Source organism: Marmota monax, unplaced genomic scaffold (genome assembly GCF_021218885.2).
Source record: "Marmota monax isolate L192 unplaced genomic scaffold, Marmota_monax_Labrador192_F-V1.1 WCK01_AAM20220418_F8-fsc00235, whole genome shotgun sequence".
NCBI lineage: Eukaryota > Metazoa > Chordata > Mammalia > Rodentia > Sciuridae > Marmota > Marmota monax.
Window position 1 is genome coordinate 348,734 of NW_026693185.1, and position 25,238 is coordinate 373,971.

The 25,238-nt window shown below is 37.4% G+C and overlaps 1 protein-coding gene across 8 annotated transcripts in view; it reads left to right on the forward strand.

Annotated features, from left to right (window-relative positions):
• Nucleotides 1-25,238, forward strand: part of Auts2 (activator of transcription and developmental regulator AUTS2) — a 1,155,764-nt gene that overhangs the window by 297,376 nt on the left and 833,150 nt on the right. For 6 of the 8 annotated variants that reach the window (XM_058583037.1, XM_058583034.1, XM_046456012.2 and 3 more), the window contains exon 2: nucleotides 12,710-12,922. In XM_058583037.1, coding sequence (XP_058439020.1) covers nucleotides 12,902-12,922 — 21 coding nt within the window. In that variant the 5' untranslated portion in view covers nucleotides 12,710-12,901. Of the gene's footprint in view, nucleotides 1-9,903; nucleotides 10,281-10,433; nucleotides 10,829-12,709; nucleotides 12,923-25,238 lie in introns of those variants that run through there. The other 2 variants (XM_058583036.1, XM_058583035.1) reach the window with 2 other exon arrangements.

Sequence of the window (25,238 nt, forward strand, 5' to 3'; positions counted from 1 at the left end):
TTTATGTGAATAAATATTTATGGCAGAATATTTATATAGAGTTTGGGGTCTGGAGCATTTGTACAGCTCTGGTTATTTTTTTAAGTTCAGAAAAGGTGTCATTCTTTGCTACTTTTCACCCCTGAAATAAGATGGCATAGATTCTCAGTTTTGAAGAAAAGCCAAAGATTTTATTTCATTGCTGATTTTATCGCTTTTTAAAATCTGTTAAAAAAAAAAAGTGTCTTTGACATAAAAGTCAATACTTTTAACTCATTACTTAGGCTTTGCAGAAGTAGAGGTGCACAGAGGATTTTACAATTAGAAAATACTGAACTGCAATTTAAACAAGAGGCCGTAATTCTGACAGTTAAAAATAAGGCTATAATGACCTGGTATTAGGGTATAAAAGTAGATTTAAAACCATGGAAACTCAGAGTATGTTGCCAATTGCTGGTTGCCTGACTTTGGGATGTAATTTCTTTATCAGAGTTTGGTTTCTTCACTTATAAAATGAAAACATTGTTGACTGCTATATTGAACATACTAGGTAGTCCAATGAAATGATGATTTGAAAAGTTATCATAACCTTTTTAAAGGTTATGGGACACACCTGTCATCCTAGCACCTTTAGCAACTCAGGATGCTGAGGCAGGGGGATTGCAAATTCGAGGCCAGCCTCAGCAATTTAGCTAGGCCCTCAGCAACTCATTGAGACCCTGTATCAATGTAAAATACAAAAAGGACCAGGGATGCAGCTCAGTAGTAAAGGTTCTTAGGTTCAATCCCCCCTATACCCCAAATAAATAAGTAAATATTTAAATAAATAAAAGGTATTAAAACTTTTTCAACTCTGAACTACTTACAAATATTAGTTGTTATGAAAAATCATAAATTAATCCTTGTTTTATATTTAGAAATTATCTGACTTTCTCACTGAATTCATGTACATTTCTCAAATCAAAACCCAGTTAAGACAAAAGAACATGAAGGCTACACGTACATGAGAGAAATCTCACAGAGATGATTAAAAGGTTGAAAAATATGATCTGGAAGAAAACCCTGTACCGAATTCACACACTATAAGCTATATTCATTGAATGTCTTCTGTGTGTGTGCCAAATATCTTACTAAGGATAATAACATTACAGAAGTTGAAGGAATCTAAGTAGAGGACCCTATATTTGTAGATATTGAAATAGATTGGTCTCTGGTTTTGAGAAGTCAATTAAAATTTTGAGACAGCATGTAACACTTGTTCATGGAATAGGAGAAGACCTGTGGCCTGTTTTTTTAATTTCTTCTCTGTTATCATTTTTTCCACAAAAGATTTGGAAAAAGTTACAGAATTCTTATTTAATTCATAAGCATTTTATAGTTCTGTAGAAATCCTGCAGAACCATTTGAAAAACTTGATCCATAAAGGGAGTATCTTTCATCCATGTACACTGACCAGTGTACTACTTAAAGCTACATTTAAATTCAGCCCCACATCGCACAAATTTTGCCAGCAGTTGCTTTTTCCTATCACTGAATATTTCTAAACATTAAATTACCTTTTATAAGATTATTTTCGTCTGAGTGTACAGAATGTGCCCCATCCCACACCGTGTGTGTGGGGTTTGTGTGTGTGTGGGGAGTGCTTCCCTCATTTCAGCCATCATGTTTACTTCTAGATCAGTACAATCAAACTCTACTCAGAAGTCAAGTAGAAAGCTATTCTTTTCTTGCTGGTTAATACAGATTTGACATCTTAAGAGCCAGAGTCAGGAGGACTTACTGATGATATTCCTTTTTGTCCCCCCATGTAAGATTCTGAGATCATATCAGGGATTTCTTGCCTTTCTTTTTGGGAAGACTAAGGGGAAAAGTGAGAATCATAACTGCTGTAGCATGACAGAGAAGAATTAAGATTCCATAGCCCAGAATCCTAATCTTCTGCTTTCATCTGTGGCGATTTAATTTCACTTTAAGTGACTAGAATGGTCACAGGGGATCTTTTCGTGTAGGTTCAAGTATCCATATTTTAGATGGGATTCCTGATGCATATCATCTTCTCGATATTTCTCTTCCTAATGGTAATGGAGACCTATAAAAGGTCATCAAACGAAAACTAGAATTCCTGTCTCTCTTCCAGGACTCGTCCAGAACAGTGAAGTAACCTTAAATACATATCACTTATAATAACTGTAGCACAAGCCAGGCACAGTGGTGCACGCCTTGGGAGGCTAAGGCAGGAGGATCTTGAGTTCAAAGCCAGCCTCAGCAAAAGCGAGGTGCTAAAAAACTTAGACCCTGTCTCTATGTTAAATACTAAATAGGCCTGGGGTTGTGGTTCAGTGGTTTGGTGCCCCAAGTTCATTCCCTGGTATCCCCCTCCCACCCCCATATCAGTAAGCTAATTGATGATTGCTTTTGGAGACATTTGTTATTTAAAATGAAGGTGTGTATGAAGTTTTATTCATCCATAAATAGGAATGAATTTATGTCATTTGCAAAAAAATAGATGGATCTTGAGAGACTTAATATTAAGTGACATAAGCTAAACTCAAAGTCAAGGATCATGTTTCATCTTATATGTGGAAGCAAGAAGGAAAAAAGAGGGAAAAAGGTTGTGGCAGGCATCTCATGAGATAGTAGGGAGACCAGAAGAGGAAGGGGATCATGGAAAGGGAGGAGGATAGGATAAGGGGAGGTACTGGGGAACAAAATTGACAAACCTATATTGTTATATGGTGTACATGTATGAAGATGTAACACCAAATCCTACTATTATGTGTAATACACTAATAAAAAAAATTCAAAAATACAATGAAGGTGTGGTAATATGTAGGTATCTGGGGAAGAAAACAGTGAAAAAAAGAAAATATGTGCCTTATTACTAAGTTCATGGATCAAACTTCAGGATATGGAGAGGTTCACCAGTTTCCAAGGTCTCTTATGGAACATTTGGATGATAGCAGTGACCAGTCCTGATTTTTGTTTAAAAAGGGGCCGTTTTTGAGAACTAGCAAATGATAATTTGACCCTGACACAAAAAAGAAGGTATGACATGACGTTTCACAATGCACCCCCTTTATTTTTAGTCTTGGACTTAGTAAAGTAATTTCACATGATCTCTAAATACCCTATATGTATTTAGACCTCTTTAACATGTGGGTGAATAGTAAGGGTTTCACTAAAAGGTGGATGTGGGAGCATAGTTGCTAAGTTTGAAAGTTCTTGCATCGAAATCTGAAAGAGAAGAATCTTGGAGCATACAGTTTGGTAGCATGGTAGAATAACCTGGAATGAGAGGAAATAGTAATGGCATCCCATTTCCCTCATTCATTCTTTTCAAAACAGCTTACAGCCTAGTATTCTTGTTCTTTGCTAGGAAATCTGGAAAATGACAATCTATGACACTGTCCTCATGGAGGTAATAATGATTGATCCCAGGAACACCCAATTATGTTTTTTTTTTTTGGCCAAAAGAAGTACATTACCTCTTTTCCCATGTTTGCAAACAAAGTGCCTTGAAAAAAAGTCAATAAAGGCTTTTCCAATTGATGTTTTACTAATAGAAAACCAAGGATTCCCCTTTCTGGTCACTCTTATCAGAGCTTATCTGATTGTAAGCATACCCATTGTAGCAGGTGAAGGATGATATCTCATTGTGGTTTTGATTTGCATATCCATAAAGATTAGTGATGTTGCACATCTTTAGCCATATTTATTGGCCATGTGTATGTTTTTTTTTTAAATGTGTACTTAGATCTTATTTATTATAAGTAGAAAAGAATAATGGATAATTGAAGGGGAAGTCATTAGGATTACGTGTTCCCTCAAATATTCTCTTAATGGATTTTATATGAATGGGTGTAAGAGCAGTAGAAATTTGAACACTCTGTCTGCTTGCCTCTCTTCAGTTGACAAACCTGACTTTTGCTCTCAGGCTGGCAATTATGTTTTGTTCTTTCTCTTTTGTCTTCTATTATCTTTTCTTCTGTTGTATGGTTTCTTTTCTCTTTTGGACTGGTTTTTGGTGTATTGCCCTTAAGCTCTCATTGATGGGATTTTCTGCCTCAGTCATGCTGTGTTCAGTGTTCAGAATGTTGCTTGTTATAGAGGAGTTAATTTTTTTTTTTAAGGTTTCCTTTTTGTCATGCTATATTTCTCAGATTATTTGGAGGGACTGTAATCCAATTTTAGGAATCCTTCAGGACTGAGAGCCTAAACTGTTTTAAGCAATAGCATCTGGTTTCCAGGGACTCAACTACTTTGAGTGTGTTAAGGTCTAACAGCAGCCAACTCTCAATTATCTATAGGAATGAGAGATTGCTAGGACATTTTCAATTCAGAGTGTGCCAAAATCTCACTTCAGCGGATACTTGTGGTTTATTGTATAACCGAGTTTTGGAGAGATTCTTGATGGCTGCTTTTGTTTTCTCCCCCTCACCCCCCTTTTTTCCCCTTTCCCTCTCCTCTGATAATGGCACCACCCATTCGAAAGGTGTTTATATATGCAGACTTTATTTTGTAGTTCAACTTTAAAAAAAAAACAAAAAAACAAAACCCTCTCCCTTGTCATTTGGATTTCCTTAAGTTATGTGTACCATCATGTGTTAACTATATTTTAGTAAAATTCCTTAATTTTTTTGACATACAGAAACAGTAAAATTTATTTATGTTTTTTTTTTCTTTCTTTCTTTTTTTTTTTTTTTTTGTACCAAGGATTGAACTCAGGGGCACTGAGCCACATGAACAGCCCTATTTTGCATTTTTATTTAGAGACAGGACCTCAGCAGCTTAGTGAGTCCCTCAGCAACTTTTGAGAAACCTTGTCTTTAAATAAAATACAAAAAAGGGTTGGGGATATGGCTCAGTGTTTGAGTGCCCCTGGGTTCAATCATCAGTGCCTAAGCCAAACAAACAGAAAGAAAGAAAGAAAGAAACAATCAAACAAAAAAACTTTACAAAATGATAGCCTCTGAGCAGTAATTGAGAATTGAATGTTAGAAATAAAGGAAAAAAAAAGAACTATGAAAAATCTACTTTGTTGTTGAAGATGATGTCAATGCTAGTCACTGTTCTTCTGTGTGACTGAGACATTAGTGTTCACAGCTGACTGGCCTCTGGAAAGTTTCATGGCCACATTTGGCCTAAAGCTAGTTCTTTTAGAGCATGGCTATCCATTTGTTTTATGAATCTGAACAGTTTTCTGTTGACAGACAGGAAACATGGTGTAGTTATTGGTAATGATAATATACCAGTTGAATATGATGGCCAGGATTGCCTTAAAAAAAAAAAAAGCTTTATTTGGGTAAAAGTGACATACTAGTAAATTGTGTGAATTAAACTTGTACAGTTTGTGGGGTTGGAGTTGTGGCTCAGTGGCAGAGCACTTGCCTTGCATGAGTGAGGTGCTGGGTTCAATTCTGAGCACCACATATAAATAAATGAATAAAATAAAGGTTCATTAACATCTAAAAAAGTGTACAGTTTGATAAATTTTGGCATGTATATGTCATTTTGCCATTGCCACAATCAAGACTAAGAACATGTCTACCATTCCCTAAATTTTCTTTAATTTCTTTGTTTTGTTTTGGTGGGGGCAGGTGGTTACCGGGATTGAACTCAGGGGCACTCGACCACTGAGCAACATCCCTAGGCCTATTTTGTACTTTATTAGAGACAGGGTCTCACTGAGTTGCTAGTGCCTCACTAAATTGCTGAGGCTGGCTATGAACTCATGATCCTCCTGCCTCTGCCTCCTGAGCTGCTTGTATTACAGGTGTGTGCCACTGTGCCTGGCCCCCAAATTATCTAATGCCCCTATTAATCACTTCTTCCTATCCCTCCACTAATCTAGTTTCTGTATAATTACATTTCCTAGTTTTTCTGAATTTTCAAAACTTGGCCTAATTATTGAGATTTGTTCAGATTGTAGCATGTATCAGTGGGTTATTCCTTTTTATCACTGAGTACTATTTCAGTGAATGGTTATATGCACAGTTTATCTATCTGTTCATTTGTTGTCATACATTTGGGTTGTGTTTCCAGTTTTATGCTCAGTACTAATCTGATATAAATGTGCACCTGCAAGTCTCTGTGTAGCATATATATGTATTTCTGTATTTTATCTGAAAATAGAAGGTTGTATCACATGGTAGCTGTACTTTGAACTTTTATATAAGCCGTCATATTCTTTTTCGAGATGGTTGTATTTTTTTACATTCCAATGTGGTAGTATATGAAAGTTTCTTTGTATCTTTGCTCCCAGTTGGTGTTGGTCATTTCTTTTCATTTCAGCCTTTCTAATACTTTTGTATCTCATTGTGGTTTTAAGTTGCACTTCCTGAATGAACTCTTGATGTTGACCATCTCTCCATAGGCTTAAATGCCACTCAGAAGTCTTGTTCAGTGAGTGTCTGTTCAGATCTTTTTCCAACTAATTTTTTTTAATTTATCTTTGAGAAGTTTTAATATATTCTGCATACAAACTTTTATCAAGTAAACATTTGATTTTCCCCCTGTAATGTGGTTTATCTAAATAGTATGTTTTGATTAAGTATAATTTATCAATTACTTTATGGACTGATGATAGTTTTGATACCTTTATGGGTTTATTGCACTCTTGGTTATTTCTCCACAGAATGGCTTTTGCTTAAAATCATTCGTCCAGTTATGTGTGAGTCTCCTTCTGGACTCTGTTCTGTCACATTGATCTGTGTTTCTATCCTTACACCAAAGCAGAAATGTAAGTTTAGTTTAGTGTGAAAGATGGCAGTAGAGAGCATTCTACTTGTTCCTTCTGTAACCTGTTTTACCATACTAGTTGATGAATTTATCTGCTTTCACGATTAAGCAGACTGGGTTGGGAATCCTTTTAGATATTTCCAACAGATGCAAATTGTATGATACATAGTAGGTATATTGGTTTTTGTTTTATTTAAAGATGTGAATATTTGAGATTAATTTTTGAATTCCATACTGAATATTTTGTATATATTCCTGTACATAGTCTCCTCTTTTTCCTTAAAAGTTTAGGCCCTAAAAGTCTTGCTGTAATTCCATTTTCTCAAAAATCCAATGTGGGGCACCACTGTGAACAGAGCCAAATAGAGTTAAATTATAAGAGAGCTGCCATAGCCAGGCATGGTGGTACATGCTTGTAATCCCAGTGGCTCCGGAGGCTGAAATAGGAGGATTGCAAGTTCAAAGACAGCTTCAGCAAAAGTGAGGTGCTAAAAAACTCAGTGAAACTCTGTCTCTAAATAAAATACAAAAATAGGGCTGGGGATGTGGCTCAGTGGTCGAATGCCCTTAAATTCAATCCCCGGCAACTCCCCCTCACCAAATAAATAAATATAAAAAAGAGTTCTATCTATGTTCTCTACTTTTTTATTTTATTATTGCACTCTTGGTTGTTTTTAGTTCCTAGCACAGTGTACCCTTGCACTTGTTTTGCACTGAGGCATTGATGGGATCAGTGTTTGTAAAAAACATTCAAAAACAGGTATAAATGCTGCACAATGAACCAACAAAGGCCCCAACAGACTAAAATGACAGCACACAACCATTATTGTCATTTGGTGGTGACAGGCAGAGCAGTTTTCCTTTTTCTCCTGACTTATTTGTTATTTTATTTGTAAGTTCCTAAGATCAAATAACTCAAATAAGACATGTTTAAATTGCATCCTTCTCTCACACATGTGAACGTGCAGCAGACACACATAGCACCGATGCTTTGTAAATGATTGGTCATCCCCTATTTAGTTTGGTTGGAAAAATCAAATGGAGACTTCTTTCTAAAACCTGTTTCATGCAATGCAGGCAAATTGTGTCCTCATTTTCTGTTGCCTGTGTCTTCATCTGTAATCAGCCAGTGGAGTCCTGCAGCCTACATCTGCAATTTGTTGCTCTCTCCTAGTTTGCACAACACTGAACCATCTCATTTTGAAATTCAAGAGTGGCAGAGGAAGTCTTTAGTAGAGGATAGTAATTTGGGAGAAGGGAAAATCAAGAGCAAGATCACCTGTTTTGAAGAGGGCTGATGTTGAAGGAAATTGCTTTGTTTAGTCAGACTCTGAGCCTCTCAGTGGATGTGCTGCTGTGACCTGCCCCTCCATCACCAGTGACCTAAAAATCAAATAATTCCAACCATTCATGAAACTTATTCCCATCTGTGGTGCATGGCTTGTACACTTACCCCCTCTATTGTCAGCAAAAGTGTCTAAATCTTTTCACCTAGCAGGCAGTGGACTGGTTTTCTTGCTTTTTTTTCTGGCTGCTTCTGTGATTATCAAATTAATACCTTCAAGCACTTTTCCAGATCTGTTTCTTACCTGTGTGCCCTCTTACTCTCTCTAGTCCAATACTGTTTAGCCCAGGCAGATTTTTCTCTCTGCGTTCTTAAGGGCTCTGGCTAGGCCTAGGAATTAAATTGACCCTAAATAGATTAGTAAGAAAAAAATGTACATATTTTTGCAGGTATGTTGATCCCACCTTGAAGGAAAATAACCTCAAAATGACACAATGTAAATTCTTATTAAGAAGATTGAATTGGAATGGCCTTATGTAGAAAAGTAGTGAAAATGTGTGGAGAGGCCAGAAGAAGGGAAGAATTATTTCAGGGAGATGGGTCAGTGCCCCATGGCTTCTAATAGGAAGATGTCCTCTCTCCTTCCTTGGGGTTTCTCTCTTTTGTGGATCCTGGTGGAGATGCTGCCTTTCTCCTGGTGCAGCAAAGGCAGAGTATTCCTTTTGTGTCTATTCTTTTTTAAGTGACCTTAACTTAAAATAATCCTTAGAACAAGGGGCATTTTTTCTGGTGGCATATTCTGTCACTCTTCATTTGCAAAATGCTTTCCTTGAATAATATGAGGTGTAGTTGTCTTATTATCAGAAAGTACTACAGGTGGGGTTTCCCTTAGGAACCACTAGCCTATATCATTATAAACTAATGGATCAATAGGCTTTGAAATTGCTATTCATTGATCCCAAAAAGCTATTTTATGAAATGTACACATTTCCTCCCTGTATTGTAGCCGTTCTGTCCAAGTTTCTTTAGGGAAATTCTTAAATACCACTACTTACTTGATGGTAAGTTGGTGTGTGTGTGTGTATGTGTGCGTGTGCATGTACACACTTATAAAATCATTGTATAACTGTTCTGAACATTGATAAGGTTGTTAATTTAGTTTAGTAAATCTTTGTGTGTTTGATTTTTTTCCCACTCAAGAGTTGGTGATTAAACCCAGTAGTGCTGTTCCACTGAGCTACACCCCCCAGCCCTTTTCACTTTTTATTTAGAGACAGGGTCTTAGTAAGCTACTGAAGCTGGCCACAACCTTGTGATCCTCCTGCCTTAAGTCGCTCAAGTTGCTCCTATCATAGGTGTGTGCCATGGTGCCTGGTTTATCTTTTGAGTTTTATTGCTTATATGGGACATTCTTTGGTCATTTTTTCCCACTGACACAGTCAAAGGAAACAAATGATTATTTTACTATATACTTCAGAAGCAGTCAATAACTGTTTAGAGACTAGGAGTGAACAAATGATGGGATGGCCTGGTTTATGCAGGAATTGTTCCAAAGTACTAATATTGTCTATACAGTAACTTATAAATGGATATGTATCTTAAAAATTAAGATAATCTCTACTCTTTGAAAATACAAGCCTCTTAACTATTAAAAATCCTTTCATGACTATTCATTTTTTTGTATCTCTCAAGTCACCACCTCTATATAAACACTAATCTCCCCCTCTCCAGAGTGGGAAAAATCTCAATACTAATTGAAACTAAGATGATTTTACTGCTGTTGCTGAGACGTTGACAGGTCTCTTACAAGCTAATGTCATGGCATGGGATCCATTTGCTCTGTGTAGCTATTCTGCAGGGCAGTAAGCATGCCGCGATTAATATGCTATGTGAAAAAAATGAATTTGTAAAAAATTATAACATAATCTCATAAATATTAATTCACATTTGTATGAATTGCTCATAATTTTCAATATAGTTTTAAGGCAACTTCAGTATGATAAAAGATTTGATCTACAATGAGATGGACATAATGTTTTAAAAAGCACAGTTGATACCTTATTAAATATTGTGTGTGTGTGTGTGTGTGTGTGTGTGTGTTTCGGTTTCCGGGGATTGAACTCAGGGGCACTTGACCACTGACCCACATCCCTAGCCCTGTTTTGTATTTTATTTAGAGACAGGATCTCACTGAGTTTCTGAGGAACTCACTAAGTTGCTGAGGCTGGCTTTGAACTCTATCCTCCTGCCTCAGCCTCCCAAGCTGAGGGGATTACAGGTGTGCATGACCACGCTAGCTTATTATTTGTTTATTAATCTGTTATGCTACAAGAAAAAGATTCAGGGCAGTAGGTGGGTTGATGACAATGAAAAGAGGGTTTCCCCCCCCCCCCTTTTTTTTTAACCCTATAGGTAGTTTTTGTATTTCCTTTAGAAGTAGTCCAATTTAATTGTATTATAAATGAGCAACTCACAATGTAACTCGCCTGCCTCCTTCTGTTGTTGATATTCCTCAGTATCTTTTCATGAGAGGTAACTCTTTTGTTTAAATGTGAGATTAAACACAGAAAATACTTTGAGCTAAGCAGGTGTTTAACATAACTTATTGAGGTAGTAGATGCTGGACAAAGGAATTCTATTTAGCAGACATTAATTGAATATTTTTATGTGTTAGGTATAGTGTGCAAGATCTGAGACTATGCAGTCAGTGACCATTGCACTTGCTTTGATTGCAGCTTGTCCTCTGAAACATTGCTCACTACATCCACATTGCCTCAGGACAGCTACCTCTCAAATAGCATAGGACAGATCATCTAACAGCTAGAGGTTAGACCCAAAGCCACTCACTTGCCTTATTGGACTGTTTTAATTTTATTTCTTACCCCCCCCCATGTAGGCCTTTCCTCCTTTCTGGGGTTTCTTGATATTTGCATATTGCATTATATTTTTATCACATGTCCATCTCAACATCCTTACTTTCCACCTTCTTTGCAAAATGTAAATGACAATATACAGTGCCTACTGGCACTATCAAGCTTTCAAAGCTTGCTTTGGTGTATTATAAGCAGTTTAGTATTTTTTAAAATCACTATTATACTTTATTTTTATTGTGCTTAATCACTGCTGTGCTTTATAGGTTTGAATGTTTTAACTAGTCTTGTTTACTTATGCATTAAATAAGTATATATTGACCACCAATTATTTTACCTGGTTTATGTAAAACACTTATTTGATGAAACGCTGGGATTGCAGAGGTCCGCTGCTTACTTCCTGCCACTTTTGACCTTTTTTTCAGACAGATTATGCTATCAGCTGCTTCAAGGCTTTTGCCCAAGTTGTCTGTGCTCAGCCTTTCAGACTATGTCATCTTGTTGACCCTAACCCTCTGCCCTGGTCTAGATCATTTCCCCCAGTTTTAATACCTTTTGCCTTTCCTTTTGAGTTATCATTACAGTTTGCAGTGATATATTTAGTATGTGGGTATTAAATTTCGAAGGGAGGAAAGAGTGAAATTTTGAGATGGAAAAATAGGTAGAAATATATATTTTTTTTAACTTTACTTTTAGTAGTACTGGTGACTGAACACACGCATGCTAGGAAAGTGCTGAACCACTGAGTTATCCCCCTCTACAAACCTTTTTAAAATTTTTATTTTGAGACAAGGGTCTCCTTAAGTTGCTGGCACTGGCCTTGAACTTGGAAACCTCCTTCCTCAGCCTCTTGAGTAGCTGGATTATAGGTGTGTGCACCCACTCTCAGCTTTATTTTGGTTTTATTTTATTTTTCAGTGTGCCATTAGGACCACAGAAACTGAGAAAATGTGGGAAGGAGACTCCATGAAAGAACATTGTCAGTTTAAGAATTGTATCTCATTTCTCAGGGTTCATATGGCATATATCAGGTGATCTGAGGTTCCGTAAGTTTTGCACATGAGCTCAGAATTTCAGTGACTGACTTCAAGGCTTGAAATGAATGGTGCTAGCATCTAGACTGAGCCCAGGCCTTCTGGTATTCTCAGTATGTTGTGAGCTGCCTGTAGGGACTTCTGTTTATTAGTTCATGTGGGCTTCAGATTCTGCACTGGGCAACTCCTGTTAGAGGACATTGATTACCCATAAGGATAAATGCAAAGTTGTTGCTGTTGATCTTTGTGATGATTATATTGTCATTTACATTTTGCAAAGAAGGTGGAAAGTAAGGATGTTGAGATGAACATGTGATAAAAATATAATGCATTATGGAAACATTCTAATTATATGAATTGATAGTTTTCTTCTTGTTGGCTCTGATATGTTCAGTCTTGTGCCTTTTCTTTTGAACTGGGCATGTACTTAGTATTCTTCTTTGAAATATACAGTCATTGAAAAGTCACTTGAAAAGTAAGAATATTGAGCTTCTTCTGGAAATGTCATTGTGTGCTGATCCAGCACAGAATGAAACAAAGGCACCAGTGAAATCACTTTCAATGGACAGTACTTTGTGCTTTATTAAGTTTTCTGTCCAAGAAGATTAGAAAGGGTATATTTGTGATAGCATCAGGGACTCAGAAAAGAGAGCCATGTTTCTCAGTTTTAGGTTATTACATCCTATTTTTCTGTCCCCATCACCTTTTCTAGTAATTTTATTGAACCTTTGTTTTGGATATGGCCCTAGATACCTGCATAACCATCGCTTCCCTTTCCTTCCTTTCCCCCCCCCCCCCTACAGAAAGATGTAGCACTTAAGCCTCAGGAACGTGTGGAGAAACGCCAGACTCCCTTGACCAAGAAGAAACGAGAAGCACTTACCAATGGTTTATCTTTTCATTCAAAGAAGAGCAGACTCAGCCACCCACACCACTACAGCTCAGACCGAGAAAATGACCGTAATCTCTGCCAGCACCTTGGGAAGAGAAAGAAAATGCCGAAGGGACTCAGACAGGTGAGAAAACTTGGATTTATTTTATTCTGTGAACTTCTATAGATGTTTGCTTCTCTGTGGTTCTTCGCACAGGTGGAGAAGTTATCCTTGGTGGCATCCTATAACTGCTTGCAGAGCTGTATGCTTGCTTCTAAAGGATTATAATCGCAGTCTCGTTTTTTTTTTTTCCAGTTAGAATTGGTAACTTTGGCTTGGTACCCTTTCCATTGAATACTCTCTACGCAGCAAAGCTTGATGTGTTTAGGGCAGACTGGTGTTTAAGGCAGACTGAAGTCTTGACAGTTGTCAAGGTGGACTGGTGTGTAGGGAAAAGAACCTTGAAATTAGGACAAAAGGGATAGGGAAATTTAGTGACATACATTGTGTATTTCATGGTTCCAGGGTACTAAAATTGGATCTTTGAGTAGTGCTTTGCATAAGATTGACATTTTCTAGGGAAGCTCAAGTATTGTGGCATGTGGGAGAGCAGTGACAAAGAAAGGGACTGCCTTTTAGTGCCCTAATTGTTTTCCATAGTCCATAATTGAAGACAGTCTTTGTGATCTGCCAATTGAATACAAGTTGGTAGTGGGGCTCCCTGGCCTGTTAATTAGGTTTCAATGATCCACAGGCAAATATTGCCCTTGGAATTTGGGGAGAATTTTTGTCTGTGAAATCTGTACGTTTGATGACTGATAAAGAGAGATGAAGTTGTTTGTAACAATTTTTTTTTTCCCTGCAGAAATCCAGAGGCTCTAGTGACTGTAGAGTTACCTGTGTCCTGGGTATGTTTTGTTTTTGGTGAGACCATTGGGTGGGATTGACTATTACTTGAAGGAAGCAGGGGAAGGAATTGTGGTTCACAGAGCAGGTGCTGTTAATTAGAAGCTGAACAGGTAATTTCTAGTTGCAGGTGTTTCTTTGCAGAGGGGAAAGATCTGCAATCATGTAAAACAGTGGTTTCAAAACCCACAGACCATTATAATCACATCGTTAGCCCCACTAAACATAAATTTTTGCCCTCTCCCTAGGATCTAATGAAGTTTTTCTTAAAAGATATTTTAGTTGTAAATGGACACAATATCTGTTTTACGTATGTTTGTATGTATGTATGTGGTGCTGAGGATCAAACCCAGTACCTCACACATGCAAGGCAAGCGCTCAACCACTGAGCTACAACCCCAGCCCATAATGTAGATTTTAGCTTAAGAAATTTCTGTTTGATAATGATCATACTGGTTTGGAAGTTATGTTACAAAGTATCTAGAGTGTATTTTGCATGATGAATTTTAGCTTAAAGATCAGAAGGTTCAGAAGCCTCAAGAAAAGGTAATGAGAAGTTTGGTGTCAGAGTTCAGCCTGTGGATAATAAAGGAGAGTATACTAAGAACCATCTGGAATGATGGGTTCAGCATGGACTCCAAAAGCTTCTTGCATGTAATGCCCTTCAGTATGACACTCAGGATGACACTCAGGATGGTGTTTCTGAGGGCTAACATATAATCCTAAAATCCCACAATTGAAGTTATAATACGTACAGTTCTATAATAATTATGCTGTAGGCATTCAGTGAGGTAGTTTGCATAATATAACCTGTAATTCATACATCAACCCTGCCTAGTAGGAAATTATGGTTACCCTGCTGATGTGGAAACTCATACTTGATCAAATGGCTTGTCTGAGGCCATCTGGCAGTGAGGTTCAGCACAATGATTTAGATCCAAATCTTTTCAGCCAAGAGCCTCCACTTTCCCCTGTACCTTCTCTTTGGGTATGCAGAAAAAGCACAGCAGGTCAGAGGATGGGAGGGGTTTACAAATATTTCTAGAAACTAAATGATAGTATGGTCAAACAGACTTTGACTTTGGCCATCAAAATGGTCTTTGAAGGTAAAAGAAAAATCAGAATAAGCTATGAAATTTAGAGGGTAGATCAAGAGCTGGAGAGTTTGAAAGTAACCAAATTTGGATTAAGATTTTTTAATAAGGAGGAAGGGAGAGGGGTGCGAAAGTCAAAATAGAGCTTGCACAGGTTGTCTCCTTAAGGAGCTTTATTCTCTCATTTGGAGACTAAATTCATTATCACAATGAAACGGCTGAGTAACACAAGAGTGATGTGTTGTCACATCTACTGGCCAAATCATGACTTCTGTGAAGAATTTTGGGAAAACATAATCCTTCCCAGAACACTGAGTAAAGTCAAAAAAATTTTCAATATATCTGACATGGAGACCACAAGGAATGCTTTAAAAATTTAGTATTTTATATTTTAAAATACAGAGAATGCAAAAGGGTTTTAAAAATAGAGCAGCAATGATAAAAAGTTGATGAGAGTTCACATAATTTTCAGGTTTGGCTCCAACTAGATATCCTAAATCTCAGTTTAATTCATTAGATTTTCCTTTCTCTCTGGTTTGAACTGAACCAGAGGAAATAGACCGAAGTGACCTACAAGTCATTTTTACGATATATTAACTTTTTAAACAGACATCAGGATGTATCATCAAAATAAATCGAGCCTTTCTCCTTAACTGAGATTTAGGTGCCCCAAAGTCATTAAGAGCAGAATTTTGTAGAAAAGAGATAACCTATTGAGATGCCTTCTAGTTGTAGGCAAACACTATTCATGGGAAAAATTAAGGAATTTGGGAATACGTTACCAGTTTAGCAGGTAGACGCTGATCTTGCTGATAAAGATGGTTTATGCTTTATATGATTTAAAAAGCTTTATATAAGTTACTGTGTATAGACAATACTTATAAGAAATGGAAATTTGCTTCTCTTTGAAAATCCAGTATGGCCGAGTCAAATTTGGTGGAACATTTATAGTTGACCAAAAATGTCTGCTGATTTTTAGGAAGAAAATTCATGGATTCCAGTGCAGTCTTTAAAATTAAAGCTGTTACTCATTCATTTCGGTTAATTAATAATAAAGTTAGAGCTGTCCTTGGTGGGTTCATTTTCTTTCTGTACTAGCATTGCACATTGGATGTATTTGGCATAAATGGTGGTGTTGGTGTATGAGGGCCCAGGTAACTATGCCACCATCTATCTTTCTACCCATCCTGATGAAGCAGTATTTCCCAGTCTATGTTCTTTCCTATTTCAGTTGTTTGGTACCAGTGATTGGTTCTGTAATTTTTTTTATCTTTATTTTGCTTATTCATTTTTATGTGGTGGTGAGGATCGAACCCAGTGCCTCACATGTGCAAAGCAAGCGCTCTGCCACTTAGCCACAACCCCAGCCCCTGGTTCTGTATTTTAGAGAGACTTATTCATGATGTCTTGGGAACTCTCTGTGACATTTGTTATTAGAGAAAGTTATCTTGCAAAGGAGGATTTGTAATGGAAAACTTTGATTAAACAGATCCAGTTCAAGTCACATTTTTGAAAACCTGCTATAATTAGTTTTGGGTGAAAATAAAGGCCCAAAATCACCCAGGTATTTATCCAGCTTGACTCTAGAGCCTACAGGCTTCTGGAAGTCAGAGCACTTGAAAAATGAATGTAATTTGTGATTATGCTTTCATAATGAAAAGATATGAACTTTGCTGTGTTCTTTCATAATGGTTAAATGCCTGAAGGTACCTTGAGCTAGTATCAAGAGATGTGAGCCACAGTTAAACCATTTTTACCTCATACTTCAGAATTTCAAGTTTAATATGTTAATTGTTTCAAGTTTAATAAGTTTAATTGCTTTTCAAAAATCATGCTGTCATGCGAAGGTTACTAACTATGATATCCAATAAAATTGTTTTTCCTCTATGAATTTAAGTTACAGATTACTTTTTTCTCATTGTTCAATTATAAGAATAAAAATATGTAAGGAAAGATTGAGAGAATAAAAAAGCGGTTTACAGTATCTCTGGGAATTTTGATTGACTTGAATATGATGCTGACTTTCAGCATTTAGTTATTGAGGATTTTTAATCCAGGCTTGTGTATGTTCAGGAGTTAGTTGTGTGTTATACTGGAGGGGTGGCTTCTTTTTTTTTTTTTTTTGAGATGGGGGTCTCACTATGATGCCTGGTCTGATCTTAAACTCTTTTTCTTAAGTGATCTTCCCACCTCACTCAGCCTCCTCAATGCTGGAACTACCAGTGTGCTCCACCCCACCCGGTAATGGCTTTTTTTTTTTTTTTTTTTTTCATTTTAATTTGGGTTACTTGGAAGCAGTGACCACTGTTTTGTATTCTGGAATTTTTGGCTTTGTCATTATCTAGGATATATTATGTGAATTCTAAATGTTAAAGCAAGTGTAAATATAACATGACTTCATTGAGACAGATCTTCAGAGTGGTGTGGCCAATAATAATTATATCTCAAGTGCATTTTGTAATTTTTAATTAAAATTTTTGGAAAGTGGCTCTATTAAGGGTAGATAGCTGTGTGGCTAGGTCTAAGGTGGGCTTCTGGCCCCATTGGGCTGCTGGAGTGGAACACAGTACCATCTCCCTCCCAGGAAGGCTCTAGTAAGGAGCTGGAGGCAAAGCATGTGGAGGTGGAGGCCAAGACTCCAGTCTTAACTGCTGTGTGTCTAATTGAGAGTCCTGGTGGAGTTGGCAGGGAAGCCACTGCTTCAGAGACACCTGGCTAGTGAACTGTGCCTTGGGAAAGAGCTCCAACATGCCTTTGTGCAAGGAGACCCTGACCCCAAAGCAGTGGGCCTGTGAGTGGCAGGAATAAGAGGTCCAGACCTACACATTCATTCAGTTATAAAACCCTCCAAAATAATTATGAACAGTGTCTAAAAAGGGGGTATGTCATATTTCTGCCACCTCCTCAAATAGAAACTACAGAAAAAAAAAAGTTTGAGAGAAGGAACTGCAATTATAAGAGTGGGTGCTAATTCTTATAATTGTGAGTTATGAAACAATTACTATAGGTAATTGTTTCGTAAAACAGTGAATTTTTGAGTTTCCCAAAGTAAGAATTTGAGGGGTATGTTCAAAACTTTATTAAGGGTAATTCAGATTATGTATAGTGCTTGAGAAATAGGATAAAGAAAGCCACAGAAATGATTCTTACCTCCAATAAATGTCTACAAGAAAATTCCATTGATAAATTTGTGAACGCTGAGGGAACATGTTTTTCTCTTAACAAAGTTTAGCCACAGTTTTGATAGAATAGAACTAGCACAGCCATGATAGAATATAACTCCCTTTATTGAAAACTGGTTTTTGGGGCTAATTTAATCCTACATTTTTCCCTCTTCTGATGTTACATTGTATTTGCGTGTGATCTGCTCTGCTATAGATCATAAAATAAGCCTCTGCAATTTTTCTGATCTATGTTCACAGCAGTCCCTTCTCTACACAAGTCTGTACATGACAGGTAATGAGTAGGAGGTGCAAGTGGGTGGGTGCCTGTGATTTGCAGTGGTGTTGGTGGGAGCTGAGCAGATGGTTGTGATAGCCATGTGCTGTGAGATTCCTGTGGGAGTTGATGGCAGTGACAGGCAACTTACAATGTGCTATTTACAGTTTGGGTTTGCAGTCTTTTGGTGACATCTGAATGCTCTTTAGCAACTGCTTTCATTACTGCCTTTCGAGGAGCTGCTAATTGAAAATGAAATTGTGGGTGGGCTTTCAGACAGCCAGGCACAGGCAACTCTGTGTGGTAAGTGTTATTGGACATCTGTTGGATGTCTTGATGCCCAGTGTGTAATTCTTTTTTTAAAAAAGAGGGTTACAGCCAAAGGTAAATTAAAGATTTACTTAGATGCACGTAGGTACAGCTGAATGTCATGCCCTGCACAACCAGTCAAATGTACAATAATATTGGGCTGGAAACAAACATAGGGAAAAGCTCAGAAACCCAGGCCATCTGCCCATGGCTCATACTTGCGTGGGTTCAATGTGTATAACTGTATTAAGTTTTTATTTTAAATCGGTTGACATCTTGCAGTATTCTTCATGAGTGGAGTTTAGGTCATCATTCTCTTTTCTTCCTCTGTTTATGTAGTTACTGTGTAGGGAAAGTGGTTATTTTATCTATTGAACTTTGGGATGTTACTGTATATTCAAATTTTTGTCTGTAACTTTTATACCTACAGACATTTTTATATGATACAACTCTGTTGAGGACAGTTGAGGCTCCCAGGCACAGTAAGCAAAGAGGTAGATGTTGAATTTAATAAGACTTTCGACAATGGATAATGAGCTTGATTCTTGTATGGCTTCTATCAACTGCAGAATTGTGCTTTGTAGCTCATCTTTAGAGTTTCAGCTATTGCATCAGTACCATTACTGGAATGGTAGCTTTCCTAAGTGTTTGTATGTAGAATTGTTTTATTATCTGTTACTGAAATAGCTTTGTACAGGGAAATCTTTTGCTGAGCAAGGATGACCTCCCTCTAAGAAGTGCTGTTAGCCCTCTTTTTAATTAAATATGAGGATAGATACATTATTGTTGCATTATTCTTAGCTTTCCCTTGAACATTTCAGTGAATATTATTTGGGACAAACCATGCTGATATATGTGGTTTGTTTGACTGGGAGTGATGTTTGCTCTTAGGAAGCCCCTGAGGCTTGGGCTGAGGGGACCTTGATGACACCCCCCTTGCTATACTTAACCTTCAGGCCCCATTTCATTTGCTTTGCTACAGGAACCCAGCTGTTTTAAAGCATTTGAGCTATTGCTGGGTCCTAATGATGTTTAAAAGAACCTATTTGGTATGAATTCTATTTGGTAATGAATTCTGGAGCATTACCTATTGATGTGAGTGTTGATAAACTTATTGAGAGAGTTCCAGGACTTTTCACACCTAGGGGCCTGTATCCTCATATCAGTGTGCACTCCCAACCCCAGAAAGAAGCAGAAACTAAAATAGCTCACAAATACCATCAAGTCCTGCCAGAGCCTGCCTGGTATCTTTCAGGAGATCCGAAGAGGTGTGCCTCATGGCCTGCTTCAACACTTTACCTGAATGAATTGATCAGAGCTCTGCAGAAGCTGCCACTTGTCCTGTGTGTCTGCCTGCAGTGATGCTTATATTGCAGGTCATTCTGTAATCACTGTTTGTAGCTGTGTTTGCTTGGGAAGTGCTTGTGTTGTACATTTTGAAATTATGTAATATAAAGCTGGATAGGTCCTGATGGACAGTGACAGTTCCGAAGAGCTGAGATTGGACTTAATTACATTCAGACACAGTTAACTTTATTTTCTGTGTAGGGAATTCACAGAATGACACTTCTCACATGGTGGTCTAAAGACCACCTACCTATACCAGACCCACTGTGGAACTTTTGTTAAAATGCAGATTCCCACATATAAACTGCTCTCACTAGTGGTGACACCAGAGCAGATGCCCCACGAGTCACTCTTAAATAAACTGAATTATACTTACTTTTTATTGAAAAGTAAAATTTTGCTCCATTTTTAAAAGAACACACAGTGAAACTTAAGTGCATTTTGTATGATGTTAATTTCTTCAATAATAGGATCATATTCTTTTTCTGTACATTTACAAATTTTTTTCCAAAATATTATTAGGAGGAAAGGAACATTTCTGCCACATGTTATAGACTTTATATTTCCCCTTTCTCCCCAAAGGTTTTCAAAACAGCTGCTTCTCTTCTAGAAATTCACTTGAATGGCCCTGGTGGAGTAGTTGTGTTGTATTCTTTTCTCTTTAGGCTCACCAGCTCCTTCACATACACAGCTGTGTATAAGCATGTTGTCTGGAGTTGTTCATTTTTCTTTTTCTTAAGTCCTACTTACCTCTTTGTTTTCTTCCATTTGTAGACAGCAAAATTGAGTCTTAAAGTTTCTAAATTTTATGAATTCCCAAATTATCAAAATTGGCCATAATCATTGACAGTACTAGAGGGCAGGTGTGAATGCAATCTGAAAATATTGGCTATATATTAGTGGAGACTAACAGCCATTAACCATTTTCTTTGTAACTAAGAAAGCTACAGTTTAATAAAATATCATGCTTGAATTTGTGGGTTCTACAAATTTTTAAAGGAAACATTTTCCTTTCTCAAATAGAATAAACAGAATAAAAGCCCTTAAAGAAGTTTTGGTCAAGTTGCTAAACCTATAATTACAATTTAACAATCCCTTGAAGTGTGTCAATAGTAGGTACTGTTTGTTTTTTAATACATACCTGTGAGACCAGAAATGCTCTTCCTCTTGAGATTAATGTAATACTGAATGGTTACTCATGGAATTGTCACAGTATATGAGAAAGACTATGAATAATGACTTTTGATTTTTTAAAAATTCTTTCATAAGATTTCCTTAAATAATAAAGAATAATGTGAAAGCTCCTGGGGAGTGGTCCTGATATGCATTCCTAGAAGGTTGAATTGTAGTTTTTGAGACTTCACCAAATTATTTACATAATTTATCATCACCTACCTCCTACCTCCCTGTAATTAAACTCTAAATCTCTATTTCTCAAACAGGGAAAGGTATTGAGGAGGTGCAGTTCTATAGTGTGTCAGTTTCTTCACCTTCATCTCATGCTTCATCTTTGCTCCCTCTCTTCATCTTCCTTGATCTTCCTCCTTTTTCTCCAACATGCCACATCCTTTCCTACCTTGGGCACCTTACACATGTTGTTCTCTCCATCTGACACAACCTCCCTGTACCTTCTGCTTGGGGCCAAAACCAAAGTGTCATTTCTTTGGGCTTTTTCTGACAACATTGTTTAACTCAAGGTCTTCCAGGAGTTCTTCCTCCTTTGTATTCACCTTGATTTTACTTAACACTTAGCATAGTTTATATTGACAAGTTTTTCTTTTCTGTAGCCTTTCTTCTTTCTGTCCTCTTTGCTAGATTGCAGGCTGTCCAGAAGAAAATTACCATATCCATTTTCTGCAGCACAGGATATGTAATAGTAGCTTGGCACACAGAAGAAGGTGCTCTGCCGCAGTCTGACTGGGCACAATTCACGAGCCACTTGTCAAGCAGGAATGAACTTTATTTTTAGCACGCACGCTGCACCACACTAGCTCTCCAGGAATTCCCTGAGAGCTCAACCGCAACCACCGGCACTTCTGGCCAGCACTCCACCAGCACTTCCAGGTCATTTCCGGCTCTTGAGGCAGACTTCTGGGTCGTGTGGGCGGATCCAAAAGAGTCCCCCAATGAGCAGCTCCGTGGTCTGAAAGGGCGGGGAAACAGCCCAATGAGCATCACTGCAGAGGAGCCAATCAGCTGGAAGTTTGCTGGGGCCGCTTTTGCTCAGGCTCTCAACATCTCCCCCTCTCTGTTTAATTAAACAACAAGCATGTGGCTTAGGGACCGTGCTTGTCTTAGGTTGTCCAATACTACGTATGCTTCTTACCCGTCATCTGATGATCTGACCTCAAGGCGTCAGCCTCCTGTCTTAGGTTGGTACTATTGCAGTTGGATCATATCCATCATTGACTACCGGTCCAGCATACAACCACACCTGTGGATAGGCCTTTGTACCAGTGTGGGGGTGAGGTTCTTTGCCTCACCTCTGTTGGCCCCCAAATTTTATCTGAACAACCATCATAAGCAGAAGGGAGGAGGATACAAAATGCTAAGACACCAAGCCAGTTGACGGCTCCTTTTGGAAAAATTGTACCACCAATGACATCATCAGCAAAAATACCCCAGCACTACCACAAGTCACTGCACCAACAGATAGTTCACAATGCATACAAGTGATACATAGTCCAGGCAAGTTCTGCAAGCAGTTCAAAGCAGAGGAATCCATTAATAGCAGAAGCTGTAGTTTAGTTTTATCATTGTCTTCACTGGCACTGGGATGAAGATAGGAATTTTGGCAATGATGGCTAAAGAAAAAATTATGTAAAATTCCAGCAGGCACTAAAAGAAAGCAATTTTCTGAAGAATTTACTTCATCCTGAACAGAATTATTAAATATAATGAAAAGGAAAAGTGAAAGTAAAGGAACAGATCTGTTAACCTCCTTTTTTGTTCACATATTAAAACAATCCTCAGCAGCTGTTTACCCAATTTAAATTAAACCATTTAAATCATGTGAATAAGAAAAAATATTTGGATCCATTTTTTTCATGAGTGCTCGTCATATATGATATATGGACATACGCACATACAAACATACAACACAAAACACAAGTGTGCACACATAATATAATACATACAACACATAACATACTAGTAAAGGCCTTGTAACTTTTTACAGGTGAAATCTCCATTGCAATGTTTAAAAACTCCATAGTCAAAAAATAGGACTGATCAGCAAAACATTAACCTAGGTCTGTATGAGCTCAAAAAACAAAATAGAACTTCATGATGTGGGAAAGGGCAATAATAAAATAGATATTGAAAAAAGCATCATTAGCCTCCAGGTGTGGGAGAACCACTGTCACAGATGTTATGATAGCCAAACTGGAGTTCTGGATATCAGCTGTTATGGATTTGAGCCAAATCATCTTCTTTTTGGTCTGTAGAAATCACTTTAGTTAGTCTCTCTGGAATCCAGATCGGCTGCTGTTCTCCCTGTGGAAACACACAAGCAGACTTCTGACTCCAGACAATCACTGGGTCAGGACTTTAGTTAATCTCTCTGGAATCCAAATCGCCTGCTGTTCTCCTTGTGGAAACACACAAACAAACCCCCAACTCCAGACAATCACTGGGTCAGGACCTTTCCATTGTCCTGTTAGAATATCCTTCCAAAGTACCTTGGGGTTATGTTCATTTTTTGGACATATATGCCTTTCCACAGCACTAAGCCCTGATGAATCCAAATTTAAAAAGTTTAGAGTAAAAAGGGTTATTTTAAGTTTATCTTTGGGGGATATATACCCCTTCCCAATTCCCTCTTTTTGCTTTAATAAATACGTTTTAATAGTTTGATGAGCTCTTTCAACTATGCCTTGTCCCTGTGGATTGTATGGGATTCCTGTTATATGAGTAATGCCAAATGATGAGCAAAATTGTTCAAAAGAGGTAGAATTATAACCAGGGGCATTATCTGTTTTTAACTGTTTTGGAACACCCACAGTAGCAAAATTTTGTAAGCAATGAGCTATAATATCTTTAGTCTTTTCTCCAGCATGAAGGGAGCCCATCAAAAATCCAGAAGAAGTATCAACTGTAACATGCAAATATTTTAATTTTCCAAATTCTGGTAAGTGTGTGACGTCCATCTGCCAAATATGGTTAGGTATCAGTCCTCTAGGATTGACTCCAAGATTAACTTGTGGTAAAAAGGTCACACAATTTTGACATTGTTTTATTATTTGTCTAGCTTGTTCCTTAGTTATTTTAAAGCGCTTTTGTAAAGTATTAGCATTGACATGGAACCTTTTATGAAAATTTGTAGCTTCTTCTAGTGTAGAGAAAATATGTATGTCATGTGTAGTTTTATCTGCTAAATCATTTCCCAAAGTAAGAGCTCCAGGCAATCCTGTATGTGCCCTGATATGGCCTATAAAGAATGGATCTTTTCTGTCCCAGATTAGACTTTGTATAGTGGAAAACAAAGAGAAAACAGTAGAGGAAGGGGAAATCCTACCAGCATCTTCAAGAGATACTATAGCATTAACTATATACTGACTATCAGAAAATAAGTTAAATACAGAATCTTTAAACATCACAAAAGTTTGTAATAGTGCATTAAGCTCTACCTTTTGAGCTGATTGATTGGGTACTAAAAATGTAAAAGTTTGATCAGGGGTAACTACTGCTGCTGTACCATTATTTGACCCATCAGTGAATTTATTTGGAGCATTCATGATAGGTGTTTTTCTTTCATTTTTGGAAAAATTACAGGATGCAAGGACCAAAAAGACAACAAAGGATTAGATGGTATGTGATTATCAAATGAAACATTAGATTTGCACATGATATTGCCCAAGTATTCAACTCATTAGCTAATTCATCAATTTGATTCATAGTATATGGAGTAATAATTTTATTGGGAGAAATTCCAAACACTCCCTTTGCTGCTTTTATTCGTTTGAGTATTAATTGTCCTACAGCCTCAGGATACCTAGTAAGAATAGTGTTAGAAGAATAAGATAAGTGTATCCACAATAATGGACTTTCTTGTCAAAATACTCCTGTAGGAATATTTTTTGGTAATACAATAAATAATAAAGGCAAACTTATATCAAGTCTATCCAAATGCATATTTTCCATATATGTGTCAATGATTTTTTAATGTCTTTTTGCTTTAAGCGGTAACATGTGGGGTGAATTTGGATCTGATGGACCTTTTAGGATATCAAATAAAGGTCCCAACTCTCCTGTTGGTATGCCTAGATAAGGCCTTATCCAATTTATGTCTCCTAATAACTTTTGAAAGTCGTTAAGTGATTTGAGTTGATCTACTCATATTTGAATTTTTGGTGGATGGACCATGG